This window comes from Grus americana, chromosome 8 (genome assembly GCF_028858705.1).
Source record: "Grus americana isolate bGruAme1 chromosome 8, bGruAme1.mat, whole genome shotgun sequence".
NCBI lineage: Eukaryota > Metazoa > Chordata > Aves > Gruiformes > Gruidae > Grus > Grus americana.
Window position 1 is genome coordinate 17,025,562 of NC_072859.1, and position 17,421 is coordinate 17,042,982.

The window sequence follows — 17,421 nt, forward strand, 5'->3', positions numbered from 1 at the left end:
GAGTGAAAACTGCAGGTCAAATCCCTCCTGAACCAGCTAAGCAGGGGACTGTGTTTGACCAAGTCCAGGCTGTCTCTGCTTCTGCGTGTACTGGTAGCTGGGAGCTCTGTGAGGAATGCTGTGTTGATGAATGAATGTTGCTGAATCAGAACTCTGGAACAATTTCTGCACTGCATTAGTGTGTGGGTGGAAGCAAGTGAATAACTGAGGCTGAAAGACACAATTCCTCTTTTTCACTGCCATAAAAAACACAAATGCTGGAACGGTGTGTGGCCAGAAAGGAGGAGGGCATTAATGAACTTCCATGCAGTTCCTTTTGTGCACCCCAGGTTCCAGCTGGTGTGACTAATGGCCAGATTGCTTATCTGCTGTATTCTTGATTAGTACCAGGGGAAGCCCTCCCTTCTCCTCACTTTGCCAGGAAGCAAGACCACAAGACGATACCAAATCCAGTGTCAATTGATACATCCTACTTATTTTCACACCTCTGTATCAGCTGAGATGGTCAAAATTTGCTTCCTTGCTGCTTGTGACGAGAGGAATATATACAGATATCCTGCTTGGCTTTTCTTCCCCTTTTCATGCCTAACCTCTTCTTTGTCAGAGGTCTGCTGTGCCAGGAGAACAGTGTGCTGCTGTGTTAGTCTCTGTTAGCTCCACAGTGGCATTCATTCATCTACTGTTAAAACTCTGCCTACTAGCATATGCAGGACTGAAATTTTCAACACCATCACCAAAATTATGATTGAAACCTGCTGGAACATGGTGTCTTTCTGCTGTATTTTCTGTGCTGATGTAGAAAGAAACATATGCTGAAATGTATGCTCTTTACGCTGGAAATTAAAGAAATCTGAACATCAGTTAGAGAGGAAGCTGGGGGAGACCTGGTGTTAAATACCACTTTTGCTGCCCTCCATAAAGTTTTCTTGTTAGCAGTAATCATAGAGGTACAAGATCATCTCACAAGAGCTGATTTATAGCTATGAGGAAAGAAAGTGCTGTGAATACTTCCTCCAAGAGCAACTGATGCAGAAAAACATCTCATGATTTTCAAAAGACCACAAGAGAATTTGCGGTAGGAATTGAACACTTGATCTCCTATGGGAGATAAAGCACTTAATTCCTACAGACCTTCTTGATAAGCAAATTACTCAGGCTGGACTTACAGTTGGTTGAAGTAGAAGTTGCAGAGCCGTGACTAGAACCTAGATCTTGGTTGTCTTAAGCCCCAACCATGATAGTTCATCTCTAGTTCTTCATGCTGCTCTACCCTCTGTTTGCTTGCATGTCACAATACACCCTTTCCCACTGGCTCTGATGGCACAGAGCTGATCAACCCAAAAGCAACTTGTTTACAAGAGCCTGACTGTTGCCAACAACTGGCTGCAAGTCTAGGTCTGAGCTGCCTGGGAGTGCAGGAAATGACACACAGAGCTGAAAGCTAAACCTGATCAAATAGCCAACTAGCTGAAAAAATAATTTGGACTTCACCTTGCCAGCTTTGGCCAAACAGTGACATGTTAATTGAAAAAGAAAAAAAAAAAGGTATTCAGGTTCTCCTCCTCCGACCTGCTTTTTTGAGTCATTCTAAGATAAGGATAAGAGATTGATGTTAAAACACAATAAGAAGTTCAGGAAAGATTGGCAACAACCCACCCTACCGGAAAAATTGGAAGGGCGGAGGTTTGATGTTTTTCTAATCCCATCTGTTCATGAACATTCTTGAAATGCAGTTACAGTTTGTAAATAACATCTTTTTTTTTTTTCTGTGTTTAATCCTTCTCAGTGATGTTAATGTCACAGTTTCCTCATTTCACAAGTCAAAACAAGGTTCGCAGGCTGCCTCCCTGTGCAGCTCAGTTTCATTGCAGTTCACGCTGGATGATGAGGACTGTGCTAGATCAGGTGTATACGGTTAAAAAATGCTGTTCTCTTCACATACATCCCCAGGACATAAGTGACTGAGCAAATAAGAAAATTCTTTCACTGACATCGAATCAGTGACATCCAATTCAGATGTTCTAGTTTGAGCGAGGGTGGGGTTGTTTGGATTTGGAGGGTTTTTGCAAGCCAGACTGTATCTATCAGTTGCATATCCTGTTTTGCATTCTGCCTCTGTCCACACTGTCCAAATTGTGTTAACAATGCCTTATATGGGTACAGCTGTAGTGATGACAGTGACAGTACCTCTCAGTTTTACTAGAAATTCACATCCCTTTTTTGTATCATTATTCCAATACACAATCTGTCTGTAATTCAGGTGCTTTTTTGTCAACTGCAGCTCCAAAAGCTGAAACTCAGGGCAGTCATGGTAGAGAAAATACAACATTGTACTAGACCTCCCTTCCCTTGCCTTTCCTATTCTGGATGCTAACTTTCCATAACCACACTTGCAAGTTTACTGGTAGCTTCTGACATCCGAAACACTTAACTCCTCAAGCTTGAATCTACTCTCCAAAGCAACTGAATTAAGTTTTTTCTTATTTCTTTGGGTTTTTAAATATTTCTTTTTATAGGCACCACCAAACAAGTTTCAGCTGCTAACTGTAGGATATTTGCAGATATAAAATTTTGATAATACTCAGAATCTCTTAGATGGCCTTGTTAGTTTGCTTAGATAGGAAATAAATGTGCGCCTATGTCTGACCTGGTATAGGAATGGTGTGTTTGTTTTGATCCAAATGTCTTAGACTGGAATGCTCAGCAGATTATTTTTCTAAAGAAAGTTATATTCTGTGCAGATTTTGATGATTTATTTTTATATGCAGTTTATTAAATTCATTTAGCCTAATGATACTGTGTGACTGCATAGTTCTTGTTTGCCCGAAAGTCTGTTTGTTTCACAGTAGGCATTTAGTCATCAGTGTTGTGAGATTTTTTTCTTACAAATTGTACTGTGAAAGGAGATGAACAGAGGATGGGAATGCTAGCTTATAAGCAATTTCCAGTGCTACTTTTTATTATATTGCCATCTACACTGTCCATTATAAAGCAAGTAGAACTGAATTCTAGACTACCAAGTGTGTTCCATTACAGCAATGTAAATCCCAGGTAAATCTACTGATTTCTATGGAATTATTCTGCATTTACATTTGTTTAATTATAAACTAATCTGTTCCCAGTGGTTGAACACTAAAGAGAATAATTGTGTTTTTTCTGTTCCATGTTTATATTAGAAGTGGTAATCAGTAGATGGGTGTGGTTTAATGTAAAATGGCTTTGTAAAGCCTGGCTGTATGCCTGTATACAGTGACAATGAATAATGGCTGTGGGGAAGCATTGGGGTGGAATAGTCATAACTGAAATAAAATACTGACATAAATGAAGCTTGAGAATCAGTGGAACTGGCCTTTTTGTCTCAGAGCAACTGACAACAGAAATATAACTAGCCTTAACACAAAAGGTAGAGTGATGTGGCACAATTAGTCGATCCTGGGGAAATACTTTCAAGCAAGCCATAGCTATCCGTCCTTAACCACAAGGATGGGTGGCATGGCATCAGGAGTGCTTAGATGAGGGAGAAAGGGAAGAAGACTCACAAGAACTTTTGCAATGAAAGGAAGAATCGCTAATGAGAAGAAAAATGTGACTGAAAGCAAGGTGATCTAGCATAACATCAAGTGAAGGTGGTTCAAGAATTGATGCTTCATCTGACCGCATCCTTCTGCCATTCATGAAAATATTAGAAAGGGCTGATATCAAGGTGCCCACTTCCGATAAATCTTTAATTGTTCCTGAGCAGTATGAAGGTTCCACAACAGTAAATTAAACTTTTTTTTTTGGTTGCAGTTTGCCTACGGTGTCCCTAGCTTGACTCTGAAGGACATTGCTTGCAGTCAGATGCTCCTGGACCGCTTTATTATCTTCAGCAGCCGAAGAGGTCTCCATTCTGTGCACAAGGCCATGTGTGCCTTGTCCCAGGAAAGCCTACAGAGAGTAGAAGATGCCCTGTATGCAAATGTTGATTTCTTTAAGCTATTTCAGCTGGTAAGTATTAACACAATCATCCTGCCTTATGTTGTCATTTTTTTGGCTGATATTTCATTGCCCTTCAAGAATTTTCTTTGTAATATGTCACCAGTGTTCCAAGTGGTCCTTGTTTATTTACCCCTGCAAATGTAAGGTTATGGATGTGTGATCATTAACCTACCATCAGCTAGACAGTTCTGAGTATGCTTTGGGATGAAACAGATGAAATTAACAGTACAACAGAACTAAAAGATTCAAATGCAATTTTAAAATCAGAGTGCGTGTGGAACTATTATCTGGTCTTTCCAGTCTCTGTAGCAAAACAGTGTGTGGCAAGACCTCCAGGGACCTTGTTGAGGGTTCTGAAAATACCCTGTACAACCCATCCTGTCTTTGCTCCATCCAGCATGACAGTATTTCAGGCTGAAGTCAAAGCCACAACGCAGCTTGAGTTGGGACAGCCATAAGAGCCTTTAAAAAAAAAAAAAAAAGCAAAACAAACAAAACCAAAATAAACTAAATAAGTTATACTGGCTTTCATCATTCTTTCTATAGAAGCTTTTCTTTACCTCTGTTAATTTTCATTGCCCTTCTTTGTGCTGTTCCTGTTTCTACTGTGACATTCTTGCCATAAATTAACCACAACTGCAACCATGGTTCAGTATGGAGATATTATGTGCACATATATATTTTTGTTATTATTGATATTTTATTATATATTTAAAAGCAATAATATGAATATATATTTATATATATAAAATGGCATACTGGCCTTTTTTTTTTTTGTACTTTTGCTCTCTGTTCTTTTCCTAATATTTTTCTAATACTCCATTTGTGTTCTGCACACTGAGCTGGTGGTTTCAGAGATCTAGTCATAAAGACACCAAGGTCTCTTTCTTCATGGTAGCAAACTTAGAGCCCATCATTGTGCATACCTCTTTCATGTTTCTTTTCCCCAGGATCATGACTTTTCATTTTTCAACAATTAATTTAAATTGCTGTTCTTTACCTTGTAACTTAATGTCATGAAACCATCACATTGGCAGTTTGCTGTATACAGCAGGCAGGATATATGAGCAGCTGTTAAAGTTACATGGAAAGTATCGATCAGACTTTTCTGCCACAGCAGTGTAATGTCATGATTAATTTAACATGGATTTTGTTCACCTTTGAGTTGCTCAGAATGAGGAACAGAGGTTGCCAGAAGCTTTAACTGACACACCAGCCAAATTACTGTTTGATTATTGTAGCATTGACAAACATTCATTTGTGCTTCTGTGATTTTGCCAATCCTGATAAAAATTTGTGGTCAGCTTTTGAAAACTGTTATTTTCCATTTCTAAAAATATACTCATATATTTTCATATATTTGATGCTTGCTGGAAGTAGCAGACAATTAATGCTACAGTACTTCTAAGACAGGTTTTCATCATTTAAGGACTTCATTTGAATATGGACACTGCACTGCCCAGCTTTAAAATTAAGCTGCTAACATATCATGATTTAGTTGCCATATCGAATGAAATGGAAAGAGGAGATTTGATGTAGCAGTTGTCTGTGTTTAAACAAAAATAGACTCACATGGGAAATAGGAACATAAACCTGAAACCAAAATCTGGAGTTGTGAAAGACTGGATGTTCAGATGCAGGTTTATGGTCTGGTCTGTTCCTACAAGATCTGTCTGCCAAGACTTCCTCTGAGTATTGGAAGTCTGTGTGTTGGAAGGGTATCCGTAGCCTGATTCCTGGTGAGTTTTAACGTGCTGCAGAGAAGAGGGATTATCTTTTCATGATGCCTAGCACAATGAGACCTTCAAGTTGGTATAAGCCTTCTCGCACTCCCATCGTTATAGTTGCTAAATAACAATTTTAATATATTTCTGGTTTTTTACAAGGCAGAAGTCCCCCTTTTAAATCAAAATCCATCTCAGTTACTCCTGTTAAACTAAAAGGTAGACTGCACATAAGCACTCCTTGCCACAGTTATTTTTACAAGATGTTTCTCCACCACTTTAAAATTAATTTTCTTTGTTGAATTTATAATCTACATATTCAGGTAGCATATGCATAAACATACACTCAAATCCTTCACGTGCTCATGTGTACCCTCTAGGGTTTTTGCTAGAAATTAAAGCAACTCACATTTTTGATAGCAAAGCAGTCACAGAAAAATCAGACCCTTCCTTTACTGTCTGAGTGGCTCAGTTGCAGCAAAGAAAATGAGCCTCTTTCTAGAGCACTGCTGTTCTTGAACCTGCCTATTTAAGCTTCATTTGAAGTTCTTTAAACCTTATAAATATATGAAAATAAAATTCTTTTACCTTATTGCAGTTTTCCGCTAAGCATAGACACATGTTGCTGAAACAGCTGCTTTGATCAGTATCACCACATGCACTTGATGTGTAATCAAACGGAGTGTAAACCTACACTCAGTTACACATGCAGAATGAATCTTCATTGGGCTTTTAAAATTCTATATTAATTTAAAACTTCTACATTAGAAATACCTATGTGTTCAAGACCCAGGTTATTTTCTGCACTCTTACACTGGCGGTCACTCTGTACTTCATGGTCTTCAGGCTATGGTTGTATAGTATAACCAATCACATTCCAGAATTTGTTTTTGCAGAGCTCCTTGTTTGAATAGGGCTTGTTTTAGGATGGGTAGCTGACTTTGGATTCCAGAATTGGGCCTTCCATTGTTGGAAAGAAACTCTGTTTATGCTCTTCCTTTTTTTTTTTTTTGGTTTTTTTTTTGTTTATGTCACCATATTCACTTCCAGTGAATATGAAGATAGTCACATAAATATTTTGGGGAAAGCTTTCATCCTCCTCTGTGTTTAGGGTCAATAAACATTCCCAACTGTGTGCTCTGATATTTAGGAAAAGTGAGAGTGTAGTTTGTATATAATGTCTGCTCATCCTGTCTTATGTGTGCTTGTAGAGAGCATGAACTAGCTGAGTAGAAATTCAGTCATTTTAGGACATTTTATTAAGACCTGACTCATACTGAATGCCTCCTGCAAGAAATAATATTTAGGAGCAAATGTGTCACTTTGACCCTGTTTCTCTTCCTCTAGCTACAAGAAGGAGGTTCTTAATTCCATGTTTATCCCAGGCTTTTCTCTGGTTTGCTTCAGATTGTTTACAACACCTGTTCACAGTTTCAAAAAGGCAAGGTTAAGGCAAGTGCTCCAAGAATCTTGTATCATCTTTGCAGAGACTGGTTCCCCTTACAGGACAAAGAAAAGTGTATTTTGAAGCATTGTGTGTGTATACTTCCTGCCTGAACTGCAAGTGACAAAAGAGAACATGCTAACATAGGCTTTCCATAAAAACTCTTGCCTTTGTGATTCCCTGCCAGGTACCTACACAGTGCAGCTCTCTTCTGCTTCCTTAACCACCTACTGGCTGAAAGGAATGGCAGGGAATCAGCAGGGTGTGTGGCTATACAGTTTTGGGGAAGTCTTTTTAGGGACGTAAATAGTACAGTCTAGCCATCTAAAAGTCCAGCTTTATATTTTACTGTAATACCAGAAGAAATAGATGCCTGAGAAAGCCTGAAGAGTGCTAACTCCAAGCGCACATGGGATTCTTTAAACAGCTGACTAAGAAGGGGATGCAAGCAAAGTGGTATGTGACAGCACACTATGGTGTCACTTCTTTCTTAAGAAGCTAGTGATAGCTGAAGTGTTAACTTCTGCTGGAAAGGCCATTTGGCCAATCTGCAGGGGCCTGCAGAAGAAATTGTTTTTGTCAGATCTGACAGACAGCAAGGACCAGACTGTCTCCCAAATCAGGAAATCTCTCAAGTGTGAAGTATGAAGTTATTTACCTCCATGGCAAATGGGAGCTTCTGTATCACAACCTTTGTTAAATTCAGAAGTTACCAAAAGTCTGTACATCTCACTGGAAGAATAACTTCTGTGAGAAGCAACTTCTTAGAAGTCCCAGTTCCTGTATTCGTCCTCAATTTTTGCACCTTTTGGCATGGTGGGCTTAGGTAAGCAGAACAAATCCTAAGCTATATTTTCAGCAGCCTGTGACTGTTTCAGCCTCACATTAGTAAGAACACTTACACAGGCTGCTGTGTGAGTCTGCACATTGGTACTGGATTTATGGCCCCACAAGACAGGCTTACAAGACTCACTGTTCCAAATAACTCAAAGTATTTGAGCTAGAGAGATACCATGTGGATTTTCTTCTCTCACTTGTAATAGCTGTTGTCATGTAGAAACTATACAAAATTCATCTGTGTTTCTGATGTATTCACAGCTTCCCACTGTGTTGGACAGAAACTCACCAGGTGCTGACCTGAAGGCCTGGGGAAGGGCGCTGTCTAATGTCTCCCAGGCAGTGCAAAAGGTAAGTGGTGTAATAATAGATGGCGTCACTTTTCTGAGTAGTGCATAGTCCTCCTTTTCCTTTGTTCAATTCATGTTCCAGTTACCTGCTTTATCAGAAAGAAAATAGACTTGTTTGGGAAAAGCCGAATCCTTTAAAAATTCTTTCTTCTCTTATTACAAAATAAACATAGACATAAGAACTGGCAATTATGAAGCATATTCTTTTCTTCAGAAAAGACATGAAAGAACAAGAACTGAAAATAGTGCCTGTGACCAGGATAGAGGAGATCAAAGGATGAGGTTCTGACTGCATCTGGGCTTTACCAGTCTGGGCACAACTGAGACCTCACCAGTGGCACACTTGCCTCCTCCAAGGGTTCCAACTAACAAAGTCTTGTCTTACTGCAGCTAGCCAGGAAGCCAAGCGTTCAGGACCTTTTGATGGTTCTGCAACCATTTGTACAAGATGGAAGGCCAGAATCCTTAGGCCACTTGGTGAGCTCCTTGTCTGATCTTTTCTGTGGCTACCCAGAAGGAGGTGGATCCAGAGTGCTTTCCTTCAACTGGTATGAAGATAATAACTACAAAGCTTTCCTGGGGATTGACTCAACAAAGAAGAAATCCAGTTATTTTTATGATAATACAACCAGTAAGTTTTTCCACCAAACCATTACAGAGATTGTAGACAGATGCACTTATGTTAGAATATCACTTTTGCTTTTATAAAATAACATTTTAAGCAGTTGATTCAGGAAATCAGAGACAAATGAAATGGTTTTACTTCGTATTCTCTTCATAGCTGGAAGCAGAGAAGCCCAGGAATTGAGAACTGATAGAAACAGGCATTTGCTTTATGAAGGCATAAACGTTGTCATCATTGTAATTAAGACAGTCCCTCTGTCTTATCTTCTAATATATGCTACTGATATCAGGAAGAATGAGATGCTTCTGAAGAAGGTTGAGGAAAATACAGTGCCACATTCTGGAATTACTTTTCTCCAAGATAATTTTTTTTTAAAGTCTCTCAACTTGATTGATGGCCTGGAGCACAGGAATTTTAAAATCTCTCCTTTTAAATAATACGCCATTTGATACATGGTAGCTGTTCTCTTCCTGCATAAAAGTACATATATTTTGTAGCAGTAATGTTCTACAGCATCATTAAATCTTATGTTGAAAGTATTTAAATTTCAGGTTTTGTTGCTTTGATTTCCTCACTTGTCTTCTTGCTATTGTAATAGGAGAGAATGCAAAGAGAAAGCGATTTTATCTTTTCTACCATTCATTATTTTTTTTATTATGTCCCCTTCTGTTTGCTGTTTAATTTTGCTCTACTTTGAGACTACCAGCAAATTTTTCTGTACTAACAGCCATATTATAGCTGATAGTACATTTCTGTGTCCCTTCTGCTATGATAGATATGGTTGTGTGGTTACAAAGTACAGGTGAGCACTTTGCCTCCAGAGGGACTCCTACCTTTCACTATTTCTGTTGATACTTGACTCTACTTATGTCTAAACCTTCAAAAGAGCTGTAAAAGGCCCAGTACTCCATTTCTTCAGCTAGGGTAACAAAATAGTTGAATGCTATCCAAATAAACTAATTACTTCATAGTGCAGGAGTAAGATAGAAATGTTTACCTTAAAATGTTTAGTTCTAAATTATTGTAGGATCCAGTTCTGAACTGTTCTGGAGTTCAACATTCAGGCCTGCTGGATGCCCAGTCTTATAGTTTATACTGTGTAAGAATTAACCACTAATAGGAGAAAAAAAAGCTTTGTATCAGTATTAATTACAATACAAAGGAGCTGAGTCATTAGGAGAAAAGCAATTAAAGCTCAAAATTGTTCAGTGAGATCTGAGTTGTCTGGTTTCCTTCCATTTGAAATACCCTATAAATAACACCAACTTTCAAATGGTAAAATTAATTTATTTGCTCTTCCAATTTCCATGGTGTTTACTTTACAATTCCAGTATATACTTAGTAGTCTTTTCCATTTATTCAGATGTACTTCTAAACTGCAGAATGTTCTTAACCCATTCAGATGCAAAATGCTTTAAACTGTCTGTATTGCCAGTGAAAAGCCTTGCAGGATGTTATGTGTGATAGGATTTGAGTAGGGTTTGATAAAAGCTGTCTGTCTTTCTGTTTTTAGCACCCTTTTGTAATGCATTGATCCAGAACTTGGAATCAAACCCTTTAACCAAGATAGTCTGGAGTGCTGTGAAGCCCCTGCTGATGGGAAAAATTCTCTTTGCTCCTGATTCACCTTCTGTACGGCAAATCCTAAAAAATGTAAGAAGTTCTGAAATACAAAAATGTATATTTCTAAAAAATTGCATTCTAAGAAACATATTTTGAAAAACAGTGACCCAGCTACCTCAACCTAATCAGATTTTCTTCTCAGAACTCTCTTGGTTCTGATGGTCATCAGAGGAGGGACAGTTACTCTTCTTTAAAAAACAGAATACAGACCTTTACCAATTCATCCCATCTTGGTCCATGCTACATGCTTTTTCCAGCTCAAGTAGCCTTTAGTTGGCACGATTCCATATTTACATTAGTAAAAATAGTAATGTTTATATATATTTTACAGACATAGGAACATCAGCAGCTCTGTGCCAATAAATATTTAAATGGGGCAGCTATGAGGCTTGGATAGACTAATTGAGACCTAACATTGAGAGATTACAAACCAATAGCAACATCATGGTTTAATATTATATATGTTGAAATGTTAAATAATTTTCACTTCATGAAAATAAGATGGAGCCTGGACTCTTCAGCTGCTCTTCGGCTAAATGAAATGAATGTGTGAAATGAATCTGAGCAGTTAAATCAAAGTCACATATGATGAGGTTTGGGCCACCTCATCACCAGCAATTCACTCTTAACATCTATGTAAGCACAGAAGAACTGCTGCTTGTAGTTCACAGAGTATAACATCGGATGTACAGCAGCCCAACAGTTCAAATCTTAACTAATATCTTAACTATGAGAGTATCTGTCTTCTCCAGCTGCCTCCCATTTATTCACCTACCCACATGATCATCTTTCTTTTTAGTTCTTAATGGAAAGAAATAGTCAAGGGAAAAAAGAGAGGAAGAAATCATTCTACCTAAAACCTGAGTATTTAAAGGAATGGAAGTTAACTGCGCTTAATGTGTAGTTGTTTTTTTCATTACATATACAACAGAAATTTATCCTAACTGACTTTGATTCTAGTTGGATTTTACACGTTCTTTTTCTGAGGATTATTAACATTTCTGCTATTTTAACAATTTTATTAAGTATTGAAGGTCAAAACTGCAACATTTGTAAGTTACAGGTTTCACTGTCACTGAATGGCTGGATCATAAATTCTGTTTGTTTATCTCCTTAGCTTTTTGACACTCTTCTCTGCTGTTTTATTCCTCAGGCAAATTCTACTTTTGAGGAACTTGAACGCCTCAGACTGTTGACCAAATCTTGGGAAGAAGTAGGACCTCAGCTGTGGTACTTCTTTCAAAACAGCCTGCAAATGAATATGATCCGTGTATGTTATAACTTCTTAGGTATTCTCAGTAAGACCAGTCTTTCACCATCCTTTATTTTTACTAAGGGAGAAGGCAATTAATTTGGAAGGTTTGGCTGGAAGCACAGCCTTTGCAGCAAGGAATCTGGTCTTTAAGGCTGTTGGACTAATTACTGGGCTTGGTTTGAAGGCTAGTCTTACATGCATTACAACATCTCTGACAAAACCTCAGATCTGGACACTCTCTAGAATCTGGCTCATGACTTCTTAATAAAAGCAGCAATTTCTGCTTCCCTGTCTCTCCAAAATGTCCTTCAAGAACAGACAACTTGATTTTCTGGGGTTCTGCATAGGCAAAGAACGCAGTAGGACCATGGTTTTGCTGGGTCCAGCAATTTACTACCTTAGAATCCCTATTTCCAGATCCCTTAGATCTGGCTTTGATCAGCTGCAAGTAATATCTGTAGTTAAGGTTAAGATCAGCTGTGCAATTGCCCATTTATAAAATTAATTCCTTAGCATGCCCTTTTGTACTACTTCATAGCTCAGAAAGAGCTATGGAAGTTGAAACCTTTCTAGCTCAAAAGAGCATATGAAGATCATTGTAGTGAAGCTGTCCTGATGTGTTTCCTCAGGACTCTCTGAAGCACCCTACAGTGAGGAACTTCTTGAACAGCCAACTGGGTGCTGAAGGCTTAACCACTGAGCACATAATCAACTTTCTCCACAATGGCTCTCCAGGGAGTCGGGAGAAGGGAATGGCAGACTTTGACTGGCGGAACATCTTCAGTGCTGCAGACCAAGCTCTGCGTTTGCTCAGTCAGTATCTGGAGGTAAGGTCAGCTCTCCCACTGCTGGAAATACTTGTAGAGAATATCTTAAAGCAGGTTAGGCAGTACTTGGGGTCTGTGACAACACACAAAGAGGTTAAAATCATAAGACATCTTAATTTCTTTCAAATTTAATCTCAATATTAAAAGTATATTTTGTAAATAATACAGCAGTAAAAGAACATGAATACTTATTATTATGAAAAAACCCTTTAATTTGATGATCCCCAAATGCTATATTCAAAATGTTGGTTGAATGTCTGAATGTGCTTTGAGAGCCAGAAAGTGAATGTAAAACCTCAAGGAAATGTGTTTTTTGGTGTTTTTGTTTTGTAAATACTAATAACTGCCAAGCCACTAATTTCAGCAAGACCAGGACCAGAGAAGCTAATTCATTGGGAAGTCCTCCTTCAGGTTTTTAACCCCCTGATAAAAATTTAATTGAAACCAACGAGGGAGTTTCCACTTGTTCTGTAGCCACTTCTGACAAGATGTCTGTGTCTCTTTCCTGGAATCTGTATCCCCTTTCTTTAGGGTGCCATGTTTTTAGTGGGGGTCTCTGAGACTTTTTGAGAGCCACAGTGCAGGAAGTGGGGTTAAGTTTCATTATGTAAATAAAAAAATGCTAAAAATGTAGATGAATATATCAAGCCATTGTAAAAATACTGTGGAAGATACTTTTAATAAGAGGTTACTCTGGTACACCAAGAATTTTGGCTTTGAGGTTTTTTTTTTTAATCCTGTATATTTCTGACTGCAGGTAAAGATGTGTTTGGACCTGGAATTGAGATGGGGTGAATTCCCACTAAGTTAGATAAATGAAATGCAAACTCTTCTTTGTAAACTTATGAGCCCAGGCAAAACTAGTTGACTCTGCAATGTTGCAGGTTAACTCTGAGAGTTTAAAAAACTATTGCTGTTGGTAGTAATATTAATACTTGGGAAATCAACACTTAGTATCTGCCATATGAGGGTCAGGGTCTTTATAGAGATTAATTACATCTTACAAGCATCTCTGAAAGAAAAGTAAATATTTAGTTATTATTTAATAGTTAAATAAGCTGAGCCTGAAGCTCGTAGAAAAAATCGATACTAGTTGTAGGCAATAGTACCAAGCCTAAATTTCTTAATTGCAGTCCAGTTCAGTCTAAAAGACCATTCATCCCCTGCAAAAAGGCAGGAACTGAGAGTTTATCTGCCTTCCTATAGCTACTATGAGAGGGAACAATAAGGCTTTTGCACAAAGCTCTGCTGATTCTTCTGATGATCTTTTTGCATCATGTTAGCGGAATTATTTCTTACTCAAGCTGAGTGAAATAAATTGCTTGCAGCAGGTCAGTGCTGGAACGTGCATAATATCAGGGCAGTTACTGTACCTGGTAATAGATCTTTGTGTCCTAAAGTTCTTTATAATGAGCTTATTCTTTTAAGTCTGCTGTTTACACTGAGTTGTTAGCATTTGAGAATGTTTTCACACTGTGCTAAGCACAATGAGAACAAATAGCTCCCTTTTGGGGACACCCTACTCCTTGCCATAGTATGCGATGTGGAGAGTGTGCTGCCAGCAACTATCTTTGGAGACTCCAGATCTCTGCTGCAAGCTGTGGTGCAGCTGAGAATCCCACAAATTATGCAGTGGCTGCTTATCCTCACCACCCCAAGAATTTCCTATTCTTCCCTCTGATTACCTTAGGCCACAGAACAGCTAAACTGTTTGAGAAAGCTACCTAGTCACCTCTTTATGCTTATTATTTTTGGGTTTTATCTTACAAACCTGTTGTTAGTATTTTAGTTTTGGTTTTCCCATCTCCGTTGGACCATTTAAAATTTTTAAATAATTACTAGGAGAAGATCTGAAATAAATTTCCCAAAGTGGTTGATGAATGAGTTTTGCTATAGTGAGGTTTATGAAGGCACAAGCTGTGTTGCAATTCACTGGAAAACAAAGCCTAGGTAGAGCATACAGCCTTTGTTTTGAATACAATTAATGGTAAGAGACAGAAATTCTAGCTTTTGGCTAGTAGATTCAATTTCAGATGATGTAAATTATTGCAACACTGGTGTCTTAGTCTATGTTTTTATACAAACTTTGGTTTCATTTTACTCACACAGAAGATCCATAAACACTTGTGTCTTCTGTTCTGAACACTTGCTGCTTCCTTGACTGGACCCCTGGATAAGAGCCTATGCTGCTTCTCAGCCTACTCCAAACACTGTCTATTCTGCAGTGAAAATCTAGACAAGATCAGTTGTCTGTCAGTGCTTTGCCAGTGCCATTCCCACACATTCCCCTTGCAAACTACATGAGTTCTTCTGAAGCTGCAACAAATACCTTTAAAATAGTTCCTTGTAACAAAGAAACAGCAAATAGTCCTCCAGGCACTTCAAAGTCACAGTTATGCAGCAGGACTTGGCTGTGGAAACACTGACACTTTGGCAAGAACTAAAGTATGTTCCAGAACTCAGTTAACTATGTGGGATAAATGTATCCCCAAAAAATTGATGCAACCTGAGCCATCGGTTTAATTTTATTTCTTTTCTGGCATACAAACCAGAAAGTATTTTTGCCTTATTTTGCTTTCTGATATGAAATTCTTTGTATTTTAATTTTGTAAAGCAAACTGGGAGAATGAACCTTTGCAAAACACCAGGAAGAGTAAAGTTACAAAATAATAAAGTTATCAATTTAAGCGCTGTTTTGTTTTGCTGCCAGTTAAAAACATATTTTCATATAGATCCCATTACACTGTGATACTTCGAGTTTTGAAAGAAACAGAGCATGATTTATCACAGGGAAGGGTTAAATAAAGGAGTCTTTAAGATGTCTGTCCATTAAATAACAAGCACTTTGATGTGGAGTAATTTTTGGTTATTGACCTGCAAGAGATGATCAAGAAGATAAGATCAAACAAGTTAGCCTCCTGGAATTTTATGAAGCAATATAATTCAGTAAGTATCTTCCCAGTCCATCAGGAGGTTACATAGTTCTACTCTCTGGGAATGCCTTGCCAATTCTGAAGGGCAGAAGCTAAATATACAAAATAAGTCTGTAATTTTACAGATAACTAATGATAGAGTTTGTAGTGTTCACACAAACCTGTTAAGTAGGAGTTAAATGAAGGAACGTGAAGGGCTTAGATTTTGATGGTTTGGTGGCTGATGTATTGAGTGATAATAATACATTTCACAATAATGACAGAGACTAAGAAAGAAGATGGTTTGCTGTGAAGTGTAAACTACATTTTATTATCAAGATAGCCAAAGCATGTTAACATAAGTCAGCAGGTTAATCCTCTGTCAAAATTCAGCAGGGACACAATATTATCAGTAAGATCAATTAACTAGTTGACTGGTGTTAAATAGGAACAAATGCCAAAATACCTAAGAGACTTTAAAATTCAAATTTATGCTCTGACTCTGCCAGCACTTCACCTGACAAAGTGCTTTTCAGCTGAGATTCATGGCTAATGTGCTTTTCTTATGGATCAGTCATCCTTTAGCTCCCTGCCATTCACTCAGGCACTTCCTAGGCTGGAAAAAAATGTCCCAAAACTTTAAAAAGGATGGTGTTTTGATTCAACTGGACTGCTAAAAAGCTGTCATGGCCAGATTTATTTTATTGCTGAGTCAACTTTTAATAGTTTCAGCATAAGGTTTTAAAGCTGAAAATAGTAACTACTTCAGATGAACCTGCATCCCTTTTCTGTTTTCAACAACTGATGCTTGCGTTAATGTATATCTCTTACTAGTTTATTGCTATGTGATTTTTCTCTTTGTGATTATTTGTAGTGCTTGACCTTGGATAAATTTGAAGGTTATCTTGATGAAACTCAACTGACTCATCAAGCCCTTCACCTGCTGGAGGAAAACAAATTCTGGGCTGGTGTGGTTTTTCCGGACATAGCACCTACAACCAGCAGTCTTCCACCACTTGTGAAATACAAGATCCGGATGGACATAGATGCAGTGGAGAAAACAAACAAAATCAAAGACAGGTAAGTGATGGTTCCTTCTCAGTTCTTCCCTGCCATAACATGAATATGAGAGACATAAGGACATTAGAACCTGCATTGGATGCACGCATGAAATTCAACTGTATTCGCCAATAGTTAGTATGTAATGCAGTGCAGAATCCATCTCCAGTTACCAGGTACTGACACAAATGGTATCACGTTTGTGACAGGCCAAGCAGTGGGTAGGTACACGGATACATAGAATCATAGAATGGTTTGGGTTGGAAGGGACCTTAAAGATCATCTCGTTCCAACCCCCTTGCTGTGGGCAGGGACACCCTCCACTAGACCACATTGCCCAAAGTCTCATCCAACCTGGCCTTGAACACTTCCAGGGATGGGGCCTCCACAACCTCTCTGGGCAACCTGTTCCAGTGCCTCACCATTCTAACAGTAAAGAATTTCTTTCTAACATCTCATCTAAATCGACCCTCCTTCAGCTTAAAAGGGCTTACATGGCAAAGGGAATGACTCTGCTCAAAATCTATTCAATAACCTGCTTAAGTTTTTAGCTGGCTCTATTGCTGGGAGAGGCAGACAAGGAAGTCCTACACAGATTGTGACCCGGCTGTCGTCCTCTACCTGGACAGCAGAACTTCTCTGTTATTGCTCCTCAAGTCCCCCTCAAATGGACTCACTTAAAGGGATAACAGAAGTAATTTTTCAGGGATATCTACATAGAGCAATATAATGGTGTCTGGTAGTTGCAATTCAGCTGTTCCAGTTTAATCTCCAAGGATACTGTGTT

General features: G+C 38.5%; 1 protein-coding gene across 1 annotated transcript in view; it reads left to right on the forward strand.

Moving 5' to 3' along the window:
* The window catches only part of ABCA4 (ATP binding cassette subfamily A member 4), an 80,926-nt gene that overhangs the window by 19,327 nt on the left and 44,178 nt on the right, over positions 1-17,421 (forward strand). The window contains exons 8-14 of the mRNA XM_054832876.1: positions 3,790-3,987; positions 8,245-8,334; positions 8,724-8,964; positions 10,472-10,611; positions 11,735-11,851; positions 12,466-12,663; positions 16,450-16,655. Of these exons, the coding sequence (XP_054688851.1) occupies positions 3,790-3,987; positions 8,245-8,334; positions 8,724-8,964; positions 10,472-10,611; positions 11,735-11,851; positions 12,466-12,663; positions 16,450-16,655 (1,190 nt within the window). The remainder of the gene's footprint in view (positions 1-3,789; positions 3,988-8,244; positions 8,335-8,723; positions 8,965-10,471; positions 10,612-11,734; positions 11,852-12,465; positions 12,664-16,449; positions 16,656-17,421) is intronic.